Below are 18,871 nucleotides of genomic sequence, written 5' to 3'. Positions count from 1 at the left end.
TGAGATTACAAACATGGACGTGGTTTACAATGACGGGTGTCTTGTAACTAAATACAAAAGTTTTGTTTTTGATGTTTCACAATGAGATAAATGACAGAAGCACAACAGATGAAAGTCATTGTGGTACTCGTAGATTGACACTTACCAATCATGATAACTATACATGACAAGAAGAAAGTGCACAATGTAGCCATTGAACATTCCTGCAGATATGATCAACAAACAGATCTCTGACAGATTTCTGACTAATCCTTTCTCATACAACAGGTTGATGGAAGGCTACGAGCGCAATCCGAGCTGCTTCTGATTCTTCCCATTCAGCCATTTCCGACCCTTTGACACTCTGTGGGTCAGTTCTCACAGTGCATCCATGTTTTCCATGGTTTCTTTCAATTGCTTGATGTTCATTCCTGCGTCATTCTTGATGGTATCCAATCAACAGATCTTTGGTCTTCCCTGTTCCCTTTTACCACTGACCATTCCGAGTAGTATACCCCTTTCTAATGAACTTACCCTCATCAGATAAACTTTAAGTATACATTATGGAGATTAGCTGACCTGGGAAGGGTATAATAATATAATCCAATAGCCTAAAAGGGCAAAGACTCACTGGAGGTCAATAAAATTTTACCTTTATTAAATTAAGGCGGAAACCCCTCACCTTATGGGGTCGTACAGGCCAGCGCCCCATCACCTTATGTGGTGGTACAGGCCAGCACCCCCTCACCTTTTGATGTGGTACTGGAAGGAGACCCCTTGCCTTATGTGGTGGTACAGGCCAGCGCCCCCTCACCTCATGTGGTGGTACAGGCCAGCACCCCTTCACCTTATGTGGTGGTACAGGCCAGCGCCCCCTCACCTTATGTGGTGGTACAGGCCAACACCCCATCACCTTATGTGGTGGTACAGGCCAACACCCCATCACCTCATGTGGTGGTACAGGCCAGCACCCCCTCACCTTTTGATGTGGTACTGGAAGGAGACCCCTTGCCTTATGTGGTGGTACAGGCCAGCGCCCCCTCACCTCATGTGGTGGTACAGGCCAGCACCCCTTCACCTTATGTGGTGGTACAGGCCAGCGCCCCCTCACCTTATGTGGTGGTACAAGCCAACACCCCATCACCTTATGTGGTGGTACAGGCCAGCGCCCCCTCACCTTATGTGGTGGTACAGGCCAACACCCCATCACCTTATGTGGTGGTACAGGCCAGCGCCCCCTCACCTCATGTGGTGGTACAGGCCAGCACCCCCTCACCTTTTGATGTGGTACTGGAAGGAGACCCCTTGCCTTATGTGGTGGTACAGGCCAGCACCCCATCACCTCATGTGGTGGTACAGGCCAGCACCCCTTCACCTTATGCGGTGGTACAGGCCAGCGCCCCCTCACCTTATGTGGTGGTACAGGCCAACACCCCATCACCTTATGTGGTGGTACAGGCCAGCGCCCCCTCACCTTTTGATGTGGTAGTGGAAGGAGACCTCTTGCCTTATGTGGTGGTTACAGGCCAGTGAACCGCACATTATACAGACAGGGAGACTCAAGCAATTGCAGATGACACCAATCAGCTCAGAGTTAACGCGAGCTGCACAAATAAAACTGTATTGTGATTGGTTGATATGGATGCCTAGTGAGCCTCCTCAGGCAGGGCATGCCGGGAGTTGTAGTCCAGCTTCAGCTGTGCAGCTTCAACAGCAGCACACAATCCTGCACTGCATAGATGGAGGGGCGGAGCCCGGCGGATGTGTAGAAATCCCGGCAGCGCTGCAGGTGACAGGACAGTCGGCCATGTTGCTCCTCCCCGGGACCGGGTTCAGCCTGGTGGCCGGCTTCTGGTCGCTGTTAGACGTGGTCTTCCTGTCGGCGCTCTTCTTGCATCTGATCGGTGATTGCAGCAGCCAACGCGTCGGACTGTGCAGCGTCTTCCAGGATCTCATCCGCTATGGGAAGACCAAGCTACGGGCGCGTCCCGCGTGGCTGCGCTGGTTCGACCTGCCGAAGAGGTAAGCGCTACGGTCACGTGTTGGGTCGTTGTTGTCCGTAGCAACCAATGAGGTGGCGACTTTCATCTGTAATATGATTGGTTACTGGCCCCAGTCCACGTTCTGTCTGGACTCTTTTGCCACCTGGCAGCATTGCATGCTGGAACTTGTAGTTCGACCTCAGACCGTACGTGTGTGTGTTATGTAGGGAGTATTGAGGTGACCGCCGCCTAGAATTGTCTATAGTGCTCCCTGAAGCAGAACGCTGGTTTCTCACCCATTACACATGCATGGGGCGTCATGTATGGACTTGCGTTTTACTGACCAGACCTTTTTATTTTCAGGTCTTCTCTAGGCTATGTGCACACGTTGCGGAATAGTGTTCAGATTTTTCTGCACCGGTTTTGCAAAATACGCAGATTAAGGCCATGTTCACACAGTGCGTTTTTTACCGCGGAACCGCGGCGGTTTTGCCGCTGCGGTTCCGCAGCTGTTTTCCATGCAGGGTACAGTACACTGTACCCTATGGAAAACAGGACACACTGTGCACATGGTCCGGAAATTGTAAAAAAAAAGACGCGCTGAATAGCTCCCGGAAAAAAGAAGGAGCATGTCAATTCTTTTTCCGGAGCCGCAGCGGTTCTGCACCCATAGACCTCCATTGTGAGGTCCAAACCGCAGTAAAACCCGCAGATCAAAAATATATCTGCGGGTTTTACTGCGGTTTGATGTGCAGAACCGCTGCAGCAGGAAGTGCGGGGAGCGGGCGGAAGTGCGTGGGCGGAGTGTGGCTGCCCCCCCCGTGTTCCGATCCCGCCCCCCCGTGCTCCGATGCCCCCCCCCCAGTGCTCCGATGCCCCCCCCAGTGCTCTGATGCCCCCCCCGTGCCCTAATCTCCCCCCCTTATACTCACCCGGCGTCCCGGTGTCCGTCCGGCCGTCTTCTCCCTGGGCGCCGCCATCTTGCAAAATGGCGGGCGCATGCGCAGTGCGCCCGCCGAATCTGCCGGCCGGCAGATTCGTTCCAAAGTGCATTTTGATCACTGAGATATAACCTATCTCAGTGATCAAAATAAAAAAATAGTAAATGACACCCCCCCCCTTTGTCACCCCCATAGGTAGGGACAATAAAAAAAAAATAAAGAATATTTTTTTTTTTTTTTTTTTCACTAAGGTTAGAATAGGGGTAGGGGTAGGGTTAGGGGTAGGGTTAGGGGTAGGGTTAGGGGTAGGGGTAGGGTTAGGGTATTTTCAGCCATTTTAACCCTAAAAAAATTCCTAGAAAACACACAGACTCTGGCTAGAAAACTGCATCAAAAAAACGCATCAAAAAACGCATCAAAAAACGGACCAAAAAAGGACCAAAAAAAGGACCTGCGTTTTCTGCCAAGAGCTGCAGTTTTTTAAAAAACAGTCAGGAAAAAAAAAGGATGGAAATCCTGAACGTGTGAACATACCCTAACCGCACTGAGTTTTACCTGTGGATTTACCGCGGTTTTTGTGCGGATTCCACCTGCGGTTTTACCCCTGCGGATTCCTATTACGGAGCAGGTGTAAACCGCGGAATCTGCACAAAGAATTGACCTGCTGCGGAATAAACAACGCTACGTTTCCGCACCATGGGCACTGCGGATTTGGTTTTCCATAGGTTTACATGGTACTGTACAACGCATGGAAAACGGCTGTGAATCCGCAAGGTGTGCGCATAGCCTGAGGGGTCAGGGCTCCTGGGCGCCCACTGCACACACTGTCCGCTTACATTCCTAGAATCCGGCATGGCCTCACATATTAGGCTACGTTCAGATTAGCGTTTCCCGACGCTGCGTCGGGAAACGCAGCGGCGACGCACGCGTCATGCGCCCCTATGTTTAACATGGGGGACGCATGCGTTTTTCTTGTTGCGTTTTCCGACACGTGCGTCGTTTTTGACACTAGCGTCGGACGCAAGAAAATGCAACAAGTTGCATTTTTCTTGCGTCCGATTTTTGTCGAAAAACGCAGCGTTTTTGCGTGCGTTTGCACGCGTTTTTTCGTGCGTTGCGTCGCCGACGCAGCGGCGCGCAACGCTAATCTGAACGTAGCCTTAGATCAGTAATTTTCATGAATGTTTGTAGGGCAGATTATCAGCACTTGTGACCGCTCCTGGGTTTGTCTTACAACTATCAACATAACCTGTAAGAGTGGCCCGAGGCTCCGCTGTGGGTTGGGGTCAAACGGACGGATTTCCGGTTACACTGAGCGCTGTAATCACACCTGTACACTGTCCGCTCGCTACACACCGTGATGGCCGCGCACCGACCGTACAGTGCATGAACTAGCTGCTCCCTGAACGCCCCGATGACTGGAAGTGAGCAGCCGCAGGAAGGATAAACGTTCATTTTCTCCCTGTAGTTGCTGCTCCAGTAAGGCCGCGTTCACACATTCAGTATTTATAAGTCAGAACCAGGAGTGGAACAGTCAGAGGATAAATATAATAGAAACACGTCACCACTTCTGCATTTATCACCCACTCCTGACTATGGGTCAGTGTAACAATGGTGCGGGTAAGTTCATTGCCAGTCGCACATTTCTATCATTGTAAACTCTTCCTCACAGGAAGTAAATGAAGCTACAGCCCGATTCATTATTATACTTTGTTTTGAATCCTTTTTCTTTGGGCGGAGATTAATGAGGCACATGTGCACGGCCCTATAGAATAACTTTTGTCCAAGTGCGATCCAATACTTTGTCATTTCACACTTGGTCCATAAATATGGCTATGTGCACAAGCCCTTGGGGTTTGTTCCCACGGTCAGTAAATGCTGCGGGTTGGATGCTGCCTACGTCCAGATGTTACAGCATAGTGGATGTAATTTCAAGAAATCCCATCTCCATTATGTGTGCATGGACCCCTGTGGCATCCCTGCGGAGACGGACATGCGGAGCGTCTTTCCAGACCGCAGCATGTCTATTTCTCTTGGGGAGCCGTGAGCCTCTGCAAGATAAATATCACCGGTATAATGTATTGGACACGGTGATTCCGCATGGTTCAATGATCACATGCAGAATCACCTGCGTTGCATTTACGCGGACTCCCTCCTGTATACTTGGGACAAACACGTGTGCTGCCCACAGCCATAGAAGGTGTAGCGACATTTTTATGTGAAACCCGCATACTTCCCTGGACACATCCAGAATCTCCCACCCCCCTACTGTACAGTCACTTCCCACATTCTAATCCCGGGGTGCTACGTAGTAGTGCTATACACGGGCCTACAACATGAGGACTGATATTAGTAGATGTATTGTTTGTGGAGTGACACTCCTAGGTGCAGCATCCATCTGATGGGTAGATTATTAGGAGACACTGATCACATTCATTTATACCACTTTTTTTGTTTACAGGTGGTTTTGGCATTTCTATTTTTTGTCTATAATCTGGAATGGGACATTGCTGGGACTTCTTGTGCGCTCCTCACTGCTAGGTGTCGCATTACCACAATGGATGCAGCTGTTACTTAACTTTTTCCACAAGGACTCCAATCAGAAGATATCGGGTGAGCGCACTGTGTTGCATTTCCTTTTCATAAACTCGCTTACAATAGGAATCCTAAGGGTACCGTCACACAGTGCCATTTTGATCGCTACGACGGTACGATCCGTGACATTCCAGCGATATCCATGCGATATCGCTGTGTCTGACACGCAGCAGCGATCAGGGATCCTGCTGAGAATCGTACGTCGTAGCAGATCGTTTGGAGCATTCTTTCGTCGCTGGATCTCCTGCTGACATCGCTGAATTACCTTCCGGTGTCCGTCAGGTCCCTAGCCGTCTGCTTCCCGCACTGACTGACTGCCGGCCGTAAAGTGAAAGCAGAGCACAGCGCGCTGTGCTGTGCTTTCACTTTACGGCCGGCAGTCAGTCAGTGCGGGAAGCAGACGGCAAGGGACAGACACCGGAATGTAAGTATGTAATGTGTTTTTTTTTTTTTTTTTTCTTTTTTTTTTTTTTTTTACGCTGGTAACCAGGGTAAACATCGGGTTACTAAGCGCAGCCCTGCGCTTAGTAGCCCGATGTTTACCCTGGTTACCCGGGGACCTCGGCATCGTTGGTCGCTGGAGAGCTGTCTGTGTGACAGCTCTCCAGCGACCACACAACGACTTACCAACGATCACGGCCAGGTCGTATCGCTGGTCGTGATCGTTGGTAAATCGTATAGTGTGACGGTACCCTTAGGCTATGCACCTGCAAAAGGGCATTAATAAAGAGGATCTGTACAATCCGCATTGTCTGTGGGGGTGGGGCAGAACAGTAGCCATCATTACTTATCAATCGTCCATACAAAATAGTTCAGATTTGCAGACGTCTGTAATTTGTATCTAAGAGGCCATGTTCACACGTGATGTTTGGTTAAACAGCCACTACGAGAGAACGTGTTGTATTTGCACAGAGGACTTGTCTGCTTGTTGCAGGACTACCCCTTTCTGTATTGGCTAAAGTCAGTGCCTGTTTGCCTTAAAGGGAGGGTGCCGTGATTTTAGTTTTTGTATTAATAATTATTGATTATATAATCAATTATTTTTAATACAAAAGTAAATGTAGTACTTTAATACTTTTTTATTTATTCATTTTTACTTTTGCCACTGGAGGCCGCCATTTTCATTAGTGTGGGTGCAAGTGTCTGGGCACGACACTTGCACACCTCACTTACGGCAGCCATGGGCATAGGAGCCAACAGTCGGGCTCCGACCGCTTCTCCTGCCTCTCAGCTGTTACTTGGGCACGCCCCCTGGGCTGCTACGTCACAGCTGTGAGAGGAGATCGCGGCCATTTTGTTTTTTTCCTCTGTCATCGCACACACAGCTCAGTGTGTGCGATCATAGCAGGAGCTGCCAGGGAGAAGCTGCTGCTGGGAGCGAGAGTCGGGGTGAGTATCTGCAGCCAGGAGCTGTGATTGCAGCCTGTACTTAGTATTACAGCACAGGCTGCAATCACTGCTCACTGCCGACCTGAACAGAGCAGGGAGATCGTCACACTGCTCTGCCCTGAACATGATTCAGCACTTCCTGGAAGAGGACTGAAGGTAAGTACAGAGTTTTTATTTTCTTATGCATCTACCACTGCTACCTGCTCCTATATACCACTGCTACCTGCTCCTATATACCACTGCTACCTGCTCCTATATACCACTGCTACCTGCTCCTATATACCACTGCTACCTGCTCCTATATACCACTGCTACCTGCTCCTATATACCACTGCTACCTGCTCCTATATACCACTGCTACCTGCCTCTATATACCACTGCTACCTGCCCCTATATACCACTGCTACCTGCCCCTATATACCACTGCTACCTGCCCCTATATACCACTGCTACCTGCCCCTATATACCACTGCTACCAGCCCCTATATACCACTGCTACCAGCCCCTATATACCACTGCTACCAGCCCCTATATACCACTGCTACCAGCCCCTATATACCACTGCTACCTGCCCCTATATACCACTGCTACCAGCCCCTATATACCACTGCTACCAGCCCCTATATACCACTGCTACCAGCCCCTACATACCACTGCTACCTGCCCCTACATACCACTGCTACCTGCCCCTATATACCACTGCTACCTGCTCCTATATACCACTGCTACCTGCTCCTATATACCACTGCTACCTGCCCCTATATACCACTGCTACCTGCTCCTATATACCACTGCTACCTGCTCCTATATACCACTGCTACCTGCCCCTATATACCACTGCTACCTGCTCCTATATACCACTGCTACCTGCTCCTATATACCACTGCTACCTGCTCCTATATACCACTGCTACCTGCTCCTATATACCACTGCTACCAGCCCCTATATACCACTGCTACCAGCCCCTATATACCACTGCTACCTGCTCCTATATACCACTGCTACCTGCTCCTATATACCACTGCTACCAGCCCTTATATACCACTGCTACCAGCCCCTATATACCACTGCTACCAGCCCCTATATACCACTGCTACCTGCTCCTATATACCACTGCTACCTGCTCCTATATACCACTGCTACCAGCCCTTATATACCACTGCTACCAGCCCCTATATACCACTGCTACCAGCCCCTATATACCACCTACCACTGCTACCAGCCCCTATATACCACCTACCACCGCTACCAGCCTCTATATACCACCTACCACCGCTACCTGCCTCTGTATACCACCGCTACCTGCCTCTGTATACCACCTAACACTGCTGCCTGCCTCTATATACCATCTACCACTGCTGCCTGCCTCTGTATAGCACCGCCACCTGCCTCTGTATAGCACCGCCACCTGCCTCTGTATACCATCTACGACTGCTGCCTGCCTCTATATACCATCTACGACTGCTGCCTGCCTCTATATACCATCTACCACTGCTGCCTGCCTCTATATACCATCTACCACTGCTGCCTGCCTCTATATACCATCTACCACTGCCTGCCTCTATATACCATCTACCACTGCTACCTCTGTCCTGTGTAGCTAATCTAGTCTTGTGTAGCTAATCCTGTCCTGTGTACAGTATCACACAAGATAGGATTAGATACACGGCGCAGCACAGTATCACACAGGACAGGATTAGATACACGGCTCAGCAGTCAGTATCTCATCCTCTCCTATGCACTCCTCTCCCCCCTGCGTGTCTTTCCCCATTGTGGTTTATTATTTTTGTTGTGGGAGATGAGGGAGTCGAGGATTATGCGTTCGGTATGGTATAAAAAAGATTAATAAAGGACTTTATTCTGGCCGAGTCTTTATTTACAATACATGTGAGATCTATGTGGCGGCATTATGGGTGATCTATATGGCGGTATTATGTGAGAACACTATGGCAGTATTATCTTCAGAAAGCGGACCCATTCTATGGTGGTTCTGGCTGAGCACCTGCACGCGGGTCTGGGGTAATAGAGGGGACAGCGTGACCTCCAGTTAGGTGTAGTCAGGGGAAGGCTGGTGAGGCAGCTGAAGAGAGGGGTCTCATTTTTATCGTTACTATATGGCTACATTTCCTTCCCAGCGTCACCCTGTACTTCGCCTGTCGCCTCGCTTTCACACATCGCCAGGACAGGATGGAGAAGACAGGATCTGAGGAGGGGAATGGGGTCTGCATGCAAAGTCTGGATCAGACCAGGCCATCAATCCGCAGAAATGTTTCCTGGATTTCTGTGGAGCAGACGGTCCATCCATGTGTATAAAAGACAGCGCTCTATGTACAATCCCTGGCTGCTCCGCGCACCAAACAGGGGGCCCCCATAGACCAGCACACTGCTCTCCTGAAATACTCTGTGCTGCTGTCACCCTGCTCCCTCCACCACATATCTCCCAGAATCCTTGCTGCCTGCCATCCTTGGTGACTGTCTACTTGTCAGTATAAGGCTGCCTTCACACTATCATTATTTGGTTTGTATTTTACCTCAGTATTTGTAAGCCAAAACCAGGAGTGGGTGATAAATACAGAAGTGGTGCATATGTTTCTATTATACTTTTCCTCTATTTGTTCCACTCCTGGTTTTTGCTTACAAATACTGAGGTAAAATACTGACCAAATACTGCTAGTGTGACGGCAGCCATACTCTGCAGTCACCAACAAAATGGCTGCTCACTGGGTTCCTGAATATCATCCTCTCTAATCCCTTAGCAAACACCCAGAAGGAGAGGAGAGGAGACATCACACACGTCAGCAGACTCCGCCCATAATTACTGCAGTGCTGTAATGTGAGCTAGTTGTACACTAGGTTTTTCTGAAATTTCAGCAGTTGCTCCCCCTAGTGTTTAAAAGTGGAAATTCCAAAACTTTTCAAATTATTTTTCATATTTTACTAAATTATAAACAAATGATAATATTTTTTAAGAAAATGTAATCATTAATTCTTTACATTTTTACAATTTCTGAAAAAAATTTTTTTTTGATGGCACCTTCCCTTTAAAGGGACTCTGTCACCTGAATTTGGAGGGAACAATCTTCAGCCATAGAGGCGGGGTTTTCGGGTGTTTGATCCACCCTTTCCTTACCCGCTGGCTGCATGCTGGCTGCAATATTGGATTGAAGTTCATTCTCTATCCTCCGTAGTACATGCCTGCACAAGGCAATTTTTATTATTATAGATTACACAATAGCGATAGGGAAAATATCTACAAGTGGAATGAGGAAAATAAACAGGAAGTTGGGTTACAGTATGGTGCAATTTTTATATCACAATTAACTTGATTACGCAAATTAGAAAAATAAATAATAAAGATGCAAAGAGTAATAGCATTCAGTAAAAATAGACCGATGCATAGAATTGTATATAATGATTACAACTAAAATAGAATAATATAACACATCTATGCAAAATAAATTAGCGCAAGTTCAATTAAGATCAGAAAAAGGGGGTCACTATAAATAAATAACAATTAGTGTATCACAAAATGATATGGTCCATAAAATAAAATGGCATCAGTGATGTAGATAAATGATATATAATTAAATAAAAACCAAATAGCGTAGCTCATAGATATAGTCAAATGATGGTGCTAAAATCACTCAAAAACCTACATACTATGGTACGTTATTGCATAAATACACAAAGGGACAGAAAATAAAATAAAAAGTAGTTTTCATACATCAGTATTACAAAATGCCAAATTAACCTTTTAAAAGCTCAGGTGAAACGTGCGTTGTGCAGATGCAGTGTATGTGGGGTTTGTATCAATTGGTCAGCTTATTCATCTGGTACTGGCACCTTGTAATACTGATGTATGGACACTACTTATTTTATTTTCTGCCTCTTTATTTGTGTACTTGTGCACAACATACCATAGTATGTAGCTTCTTGAGTGATTTTAGCACTGTCACTTTACTTAATCTATGCACTACGCTATATATATCTACTATATAATTGTCCAAGGGTCACTTCCGTCTGTCACGGATATTCATTGGTCGCGGCCTCTGTCTGTTATGGAAATCCAAGTCGCTGATTGGTCGCGGCAAAACAGCCACGACCAATCAGTGACGGGCATGGTCCGGCGGCAAAATGTCCGCTCCTTCCTCCCCGCAGTCAGTGCCCGCTCCATACTCCCCTCCAGTCAGCGCTCACACAGGGTTAATGGCAGCGTTGACCACAGTGTAATGCACTCGGCTAACGCTGCTATTAACCCTGTGTGACCAACTTTTTACTATTCATGCTGCCTATGCAGCATGAATAGTAATAAGATCTAATGTTAAAAATAATAAAAAAAAAATAGTGTTATACTCATCGTCTGTCGGCCCCCCGGTTCAGGAACAGGCCTTTCCCGCTCCTCACGACGCCCCGGTGACCGCTCCATGCATTGCGGTCTCGCGAGATGATGACGTAGCGGTCTCGTGAGAGCTGCGCAATGTACTGCGCTGGCTGCACAATCAGCGACAGGCGCAGTCCGGCCGTGAATTGGCGCGGGATTTGAACCACGCTTCACTTGGGCTACGTTCACATTTGCGCCGCTCCCGGCTATGTCGGGCGCAGCCGCGGTGACGCACGCGCCATGTGCCCCTATATTTAACATGGGGGCGCATGGACATGCGTTGCATTTGCGTTTTGCGACGCATGCGTCGCTGCAGCCCATGCGTCAGGGCGCAGGGAACGCTGCATGATGCAGTTTTTCCTGCGCCCAAAACCATGCAAAAAGCGACGCTTGCGTCGCAAAACGCAGCGTTTGTGCATGCGTTCATATTTGCGTTGTGCGTTGCGTCGCACAACGCAAATATGAACGTAGCCTAATTGGTCGCGGCCGGCCAAATCCTGTGTATTCAATGTATAATTCTAAAATCTTCATAAATAAACTACATACATACTCTAGAATACCCGTTGTGTTTGAATCGGGCTACCACCTAGTATGTATGTATGTGTGTGTGTATATATATATATACTTAGTATATATATATATATTAGTTTCATAACAGAAATCGGCCTGACGGGTTCCCTGTAATCCCGCTATGGGCCACATACTTGCTGACTAAACATTTATGAAGACATTTGCCATCGTGTGCACAATGGCTGACCTTGCTACTGAAGGTTTTTCCTTTCTGCACGCTATGTGTTACAGGTGGAGAGCTGTCTACCCTTATGGCTCTGTCCTTGCTGTGGCTACACAGTCTCCGACGGTTCCTTGAGTGTCGATATGTGAGCGTCTTCTCCGGTGGTGTCATCCATCTTGCTCAGTATTGTCTTGGAATTGGCTACTATCTCCTCCTTGGGATAACTGTACTCGATCATGCAGAGTTGGATTACAAGAAGGGTGAGTGTGAAAAATATATTCTCAATTTTCAATATTAGATGTGAATTACTTTTCCTTAAAAACCAGAATTTAAGGGGACATATTGAAGTATTCAATCCTGGGGAAGGGCTAGCTTCAAGGGGTGGAGGAAGAGGAAAGCGCAATTTTAGTGTAGAAAACTGTCATGATGTATTGCTAAATCTTCCCTGTTGCATTGATTCATATGAAGAGGGTCCACAGTAAGGATACAGCCAGAATTGTGGCCATCAGATAGTGGAGCTTTACCTGCAGCCAGCCGCACCGAGTTGCCATAATCTTTGAACCGTCACCTGCCCCCGCTCCAACTCCTCTTTGCCTTAAAGTGAATTAGTAAAGGGGTGTCCTCCTCTCAGTGCTCATGAGTACACGACACCTCAGCCTAACTGATTCCTGCGTGCTGGGGGGGTGCGCTTCTGAAGATGCTCAGATCAGCGGCATGGTCCCATTGCTGATCCAGGCTGCGTGCTCTCCCATGTTTCAGCAGAGGTAGGCTTGTCTCTGCAGCATCTAGCCAGCTTCAAAGTTGCATTTTGCAAGCACCTGCTTCTTGCCTAGTAGTAAACCAGCCACCTCTGATACACTGCAGAGGTGGTCGGTTACTTGGGTAACAAGCTTTAAGCTATAGATTTAAAAAAAAAAGTGTGTGATATATCAATTATATGAAAAACTTTGGGCACCCCTATTAATCTTAATATAATAACTGTTGGACACTAATGTTTCTGCCTTGAAATGAGGTTTATTGTACTAACAGAAAATGTGCAATCTGCATTTCTGCATTCAAACAAAATCTGACGGGTGCATAAGTATGGGCACCCTTATCATTTTCTTGTTTTAAATACTCCTACCTACTTTTTACTGAATTACTAAAGCACTTTTTTTAGTTTTCTAACCTCATTGGGCTTTGAACTTCATAGCCAGGTGTATGCAATCATGAGAAAAGCTACTTAAAGTGGCCACTTGCAAGTTGTTCTCCTGTTTGAAATTTTCACATACCGCCAAACCTGAGAACAGACAGGGTGGAGGTGTTGGTTTGCTCCTTTCATCACAATGTGCTTTCCAGGTCATCCACCCTCGCCCCCCCCCACCCCCATTCCCTCAGTTACATTTCCTTCCTTTGAAGTCCACGGCGTCAAACTCTTTAAGCCCTTCTCTTTGCGAGTGGCGGTTGTTTATCGCCCTCCAGGCTCCTCCCGCAAGTTTCTAGACCACTTTGCCACCTGGCTTATTCACTTTCTATCCTGTGACATCCCCGCCCTCATCATGGGAGACTTTAACATCCCCATCAATGATCCCCTCTCCCAATCTGCCTCTCATCTTCTCTCTCTAACTTCTTCATTCAACCTCTCACAGTTTACTAATTCTCCTACGCATGAGGACGGGAATACTCTGGACCTGGTTTTCTCGTGTCCCGGCTCACTGCACGACTTTACTAACTCACCTCTCCCGCTCTTGGACCACAGCCTTCTTTCCTTCTCTGCCAAGAATTTTCTCCTCACCCGGGACACCCCCACCTACCACACTTATCGGAATACACGTACCATTAATACCCAGCAGCTTATGGACAATCTCCACACATCTTTAGCCCCCATGTCCTCCCTCTCCTGTCCAGACATAGCATTGTCACACTTCAATAATACACTGAAGAATGCCCTAGATGAAGCAGCACCTTCTACATGCAGAAAGACCCGACACAGACAACGGCAGCCCTAGCACACTATGCAAACACGCTTTCTTCAGCGTTGCTCAAGGTGTGCAGAGCGACAGTGGAGAAAATCTCTCTTAGCAGAAGACTTCATCCACTATAAGTTCATGCTCAAAACTTTTAACTCTGCCTTTCATCTGGCAAAACAATCCTACTTCACCACCCTCATCACCTCACTATCCAACAACCCAAAATGACTTTTTGAAACCTAAAGTATAGGCCCCCCATCACCAACCTCAGCGGTGAAGATCTGGCCACATATTTAAAATCAACCACATCCATCAGGATATCTCAGCCCAATGTCCTCACTGCCTGGATCCCCTTCCCTGCCGCACCTCAAGCTCATTAGACATCTTTGAGCCTGTTACAGAAGAAGTTTCCAAGCTCCTCGCTTCTGCTCGGCCTACAACCTGCAACAGTGACCCCATTCCTTCACATCTCCTGCAGTCTCTCTCACCAGTGGTCAGCGCTCACCTGACTAAAATATTTAACCTCTTTCTTTCTTCAGGTATCGTTCCCTCATTTAAACATGCAATCATAACCCCTTTACTTAAAAAGCCATCCTTGGACCAGAACTGCACGGCTAACTACAGACTTGTCTCTAACCTTTCCTTCATCTCTAAACTCATGGAACGTTTGGTCCACTCCCGTCTAATCCGCTATCTCTCGGATAACTCTCTTCTTGACCCCTTACAATTTGGTTTCCGCTCTTTACACTCCACTGAAACTGCCCTCACTAAAGTCTCTAATGATCTAATAACAGCTAAGTCCAAAGGTCATTGCTCTCTGCTGATTCTCCTGGATCTCTCTGCCGCATTTTACACTGTGGATCACCAGCTCCTCCTCACAATGCTCCGCTCTATAAGCCTCAAGGACACAGCCCTCTCCTGGTTCTCCTCCTACCTCTCTGACCGCTCCTTCACTGTATCTTTTGCCGGCTCCTCTTCCTCTCCTCGTCCCCTTACTATTGGGGTTCCGCAGGACTCAGTCCTAGGCCCCCACCGTGCAAAAGCATGTCTAATCTGAAATATATGAAATATGAATAGCAAAATGGCTTTTGAACATTAGGAAAATATTTTTTTTTTTTTTTTGTCATTTCTGTGGTAGCTGACTGACTAAGCACTCCTCCCATCACCATGTGGTTTTTAATTGCATCTCATCACACTTGGTCCCGGCCAACCCATATGTAGGCTTTGCTGAACAGAGGTGTCCACATTCACCCAGGCATACAGACATTGGCCTTCGGTAAGTGTTCACATTTGGACAGGGGGGGTCAGGGACCCATCAGTTATATGAGACCACCTTGGCGACGGTTGAAGAGCTCACACTATTTGATTATATCAAATTCTGTGCAAAGCGTCTCTTAAATATTTTCCTAATGTTCAAAAGCCATTTTGCTATTCATATTTCATATATTTCAGATTAGACATGCTTTTGCACGATAGAGTGCAACCTTTTCTGTATATTTATGTATGGAGGTAGCTGCTCCTGGTATGCACCTATTCACACTAGTTTGGATGTGCGAGTCGCGTGTGGGTTTTTTTTTTTTTTTTTTTTTTTTTTTGTCAGTCCTAGGCCCCCTCCTCTTCTCTCTATACACTGCCCCCTATTGGACAAACAATCAGCAGATTTGGGTTCCTGTATCATCTCTATGCTGACGACACCCAATTATACACTTCTTCCCCTGACATCACCCCCTACCCTAATTCAAAATACCAAGGATTGTCTGTCTGCTGTCTCTAACATCGTCCTCCCTCTACCTGAAACTAAATCTCTCCAAAACGGAACTACTTGTGTTTCTCCCTTTTACTAACCACACTCTACCCAACATCGAAATTACACTGGAGGGTTCAACCATAACTCCCCGCTGTCTTGGGGTCATATTCAACACTGAACTTTCCTTTACTCCCTATATCCGATCACTCACTCGCTATTGTCACCTGCTTCTTAAAAACATCTCCAGAATCCGACCTTTTCTCACCTTTGAAACTGCTAAGACTCTTACTGTCGCTCTTATTCATTCTCGTCTGGACTACTGCAACTCTCTTCTGATCGGTCTCCCTCTTACCAAACTTTCTCCTCTCCAAACCATCTTGAATGCGGCAGCCAGGGTCCTATTTCTGTCCAGCCGCTTCACCGATGCCTCCATTTTGTGCCAGTCATTACACTGGCTACCCATTCGCCACAGGGTCCAGTATAAACTCCTCTCTTACCCACAAAGCTCTTCACAGTTCTGCACCGCCTTATATCTCCTCTCTCATCTCCGTCTATCGCCCTACACGTGCCCTCCATTCTACAAATGACCTAAGACTAACATCCCCCATAATCCGAGCCTCGAACCTCCGTCTCCCAAGACTTCTCTCGTGCTGCGCCAGGTCTCTGGAATGCACTTCCCCAGACGATCAGACTGATACCTAGCCCCGACCTATTCAAGTACGCTTTAAAAACCCTTCTCTTCAAACAAGCCTACCACATCAACTACTCAGTAAACTAACTTTGCCCTGTTCCCTCCTTCCAAATATCATTATGAATCTGCACCCTACTATTCATCTGTCTCCACACCTTCCATACACATAACTACACTTGATACTTGACTATTGCACTTAAACACACGGACTGATGACCGGATCATGCAGCTTTATATGAAAATCCCTATTTATTATAATTGCCAGACCGACCTGAAATAACAAGCACTTTTCACCTATTGTGTCCCCCCATTTCCTTGTAGATTGTAAGCTTGCGAGCAGGGACCTCACCCCTAATGTCACTGTTTAAATTATCTTAACTTGTATTGAATTTATTGTCTGTACATGTCCCCGCTTAATCGTAAAGTGCTGCGGAATATGTTGGTGCTATATAAAAATTATTTTATACGTATATCTTATCGAGTCATTTAGTGTGTTTATCCTCCTCCTATTTAAATGTATTATATGAAAACTACACAGGATGTTTTACACCATAGACTCTTACAACAGATTAAGTATAACTAGCCTTGATCTAGACTAATTTATTGGCAGGCATCTTGATTCAGTTTTGTGCTGGGTATCTGTAATCTCTTACAATACAAGCATAGTCCTACTTCCATCTCCTATATACTATTGATGGTATACACTTCCCCCTTCTGGGCGCTCTGCTCTTTTACAGGTTTTCTGTTCTATGTATGATTTTATTGTATTAAATATTGATTTTTATCTCACCTCCTGGTTCTCTTCATCGGCTGCTGTTACACGAGTCTGAGTTTTTGTTTGTATGCTATGGTATGAAGTGCCAGTCTCTCTATATACGGACACCTTTTGATAAATTATTTAACCTCTGCCTGCCATATATTTGCTGTTTTACTGACTTGGCACCTGTTTCATAATGTTTCCGATTTTGAAAATTTATGTAGAAGTAAAAAAAAAAAAAAAATTCTTGTGACTAAATGGTGCTGTGCATGCGTCATCCAGCTGCTGGGTTGTGTGCTTGGTTCCCTTTTTTGTGTGTGTGTAATTTCTTAAAGAGGTTTTCCGATCAAAACTGACAAGTCTCCAGTCAGTCTGTATGACTCCAGATTTATGAATTTCCTCGCCCCACCCCCCCCCCCTCCTTGCACACACCCTGTGCGCTGCGGGAATTCGCCGGTTTGTGACCCGGGACCGGAGGGTATGTATGAGTTGCATACACCCCAGGCCAGTGGGTGCGGCATCGCTCCATACAATTAGGGTAAGGTTGGGTTGTGCAGATAAGAGCCGTCTCGCCACTGCACCGAACATACGTTGTACTATTACTCTTTAAGGATCTATATTTTGTCTTCTGCATACATATCTGAACACCCGTCATGATTCTCTACTTTTGCAGTCACCGTTCCAGGTCTCGTACTACAGCTGCGCTGGTACCACATTTTTGGGTGTCTTCTTTATATTTGGGCCTCTTTGCACCAGAACAGATGTCATATGATTCTCGCTGGGCTCAGGAAGGATAAATCTGGTAAGTGAAATACTGATCGCGGCACTTCTAGCCATTGGATCTCTTGCTACTGTGGCATCTGAGTGGTTAGACGGCAGGGTGTTGATCTGAGGCAGATGAAACCCAGTGTCCATACATGAGATGTGAAATCGGTCACATGTGAACGTACTCCTACTGCGCTCCGATTATCCGCTAATAACCATATGGACACTGCTTTAGCGCCATGACGCACTGTGCTCTGTTCTGTTGCAGGTAAGGTGGTGACCATGCAGCACGTGATGCCGTCTGGAGACTGGTTTGACAGCGTGTCCTGCCCTCACTATTTTGCTGAACTGCTGATTTACATTTCCGTCGCCTTCCTCTTTGGACTAACACATCTGACTTGGTGGCTACAAGTTTTGTTCGTTTTATTTAACCAGTCGTTGGCTGCTATATTATGCCATGAGTTTTATCTTCAGAAATTTGATTCGTACCCCGCTAACAGAAAAGCATTTATACCATTTGTGTTTTAACAACGGACAGGAGCGGGTATCAGGTCTCGCTTCGCTCATCACTATTAATACTCATGGCCCATATATGAGAATATGTGGACAGCTCTTCGGATCTCTGTTTTTAGTAAATACTTGTATTTCCAATAAAATAAAAATGTGTATAAATTGACAACTGGATGTTGTCACCCCCCTGCTACACGCTATGTATGACTGGTAAGGATAAGTAAGCATTTACTAACACAGACTTATCAGCAGAGCGCTTGCTCAGGGTGATCAGCTGAAATATATTGTAAAGGTTTTTGGTGTAATAGAACTTCTTTTCACTTTTGTACTGCAATTATGTCTCATCACCAACATTAAATGCATGTTTTCTAGAGAGATGTCTGCACTCTGTATTCAAGAAAAAAAAAGTGATGGTTCCTTATTGATAGAACTGGAAGCCAAAAGTTCTATGG

General features: G+C 46.7%; 1 protein-coding gene across 1 annotated transcript; it reads left to right on the top strand.

The window, feature by feature from the left end:
* Positions 1–1,733: 1,733 nt before the first annotated feature.
* SRD5A3 (steroid 5 alpha-reductase 3) lies at positions 1,734–18,792 on the top strand. The gene is made up of 5 exons (XM_069744462.1): positions 1,734–2,001; positions 5,364–5,515; positions 12,069–12,260; positions 17,818–17,946; positions 18,178–18,792. The coding sequence occupies exons 1-5, from the start codon at positions 1,787–1,789 to the stop codon at positions 18,435–18,437; spliced, it is 948 nt and encodes a 315-aa protein (XP_069600563.1). The 5' UTR covers positions 1,734–1,786; the 3' UTR covers positions 18,438–18,792.
* The last annotated feature ends 79 nt before the right edge of the window (positions 18,793–18,871 follow it).

Source organism: Ranitomeya imitator, chromosome 1, assembly GCF_032444005.1.
Source record: "Ranitomeya imitator isolate aRanImi1 chromosome 1, aRanImi1.pri, whole genome shotgun sequence".
Taxonomy (NCBI): domain Eukaryota; kingdom Metazoa; phylum Chordata; class Amphibia; order Anura; family Dendrobatidae; genus Ranitomeya; species Ranitomeya imitator.
The sequence above is the reverse complement of the archived record's forward strand: the minus strand, read 5'-3'. Positions and strand labels throughout refer to the sequence as shown.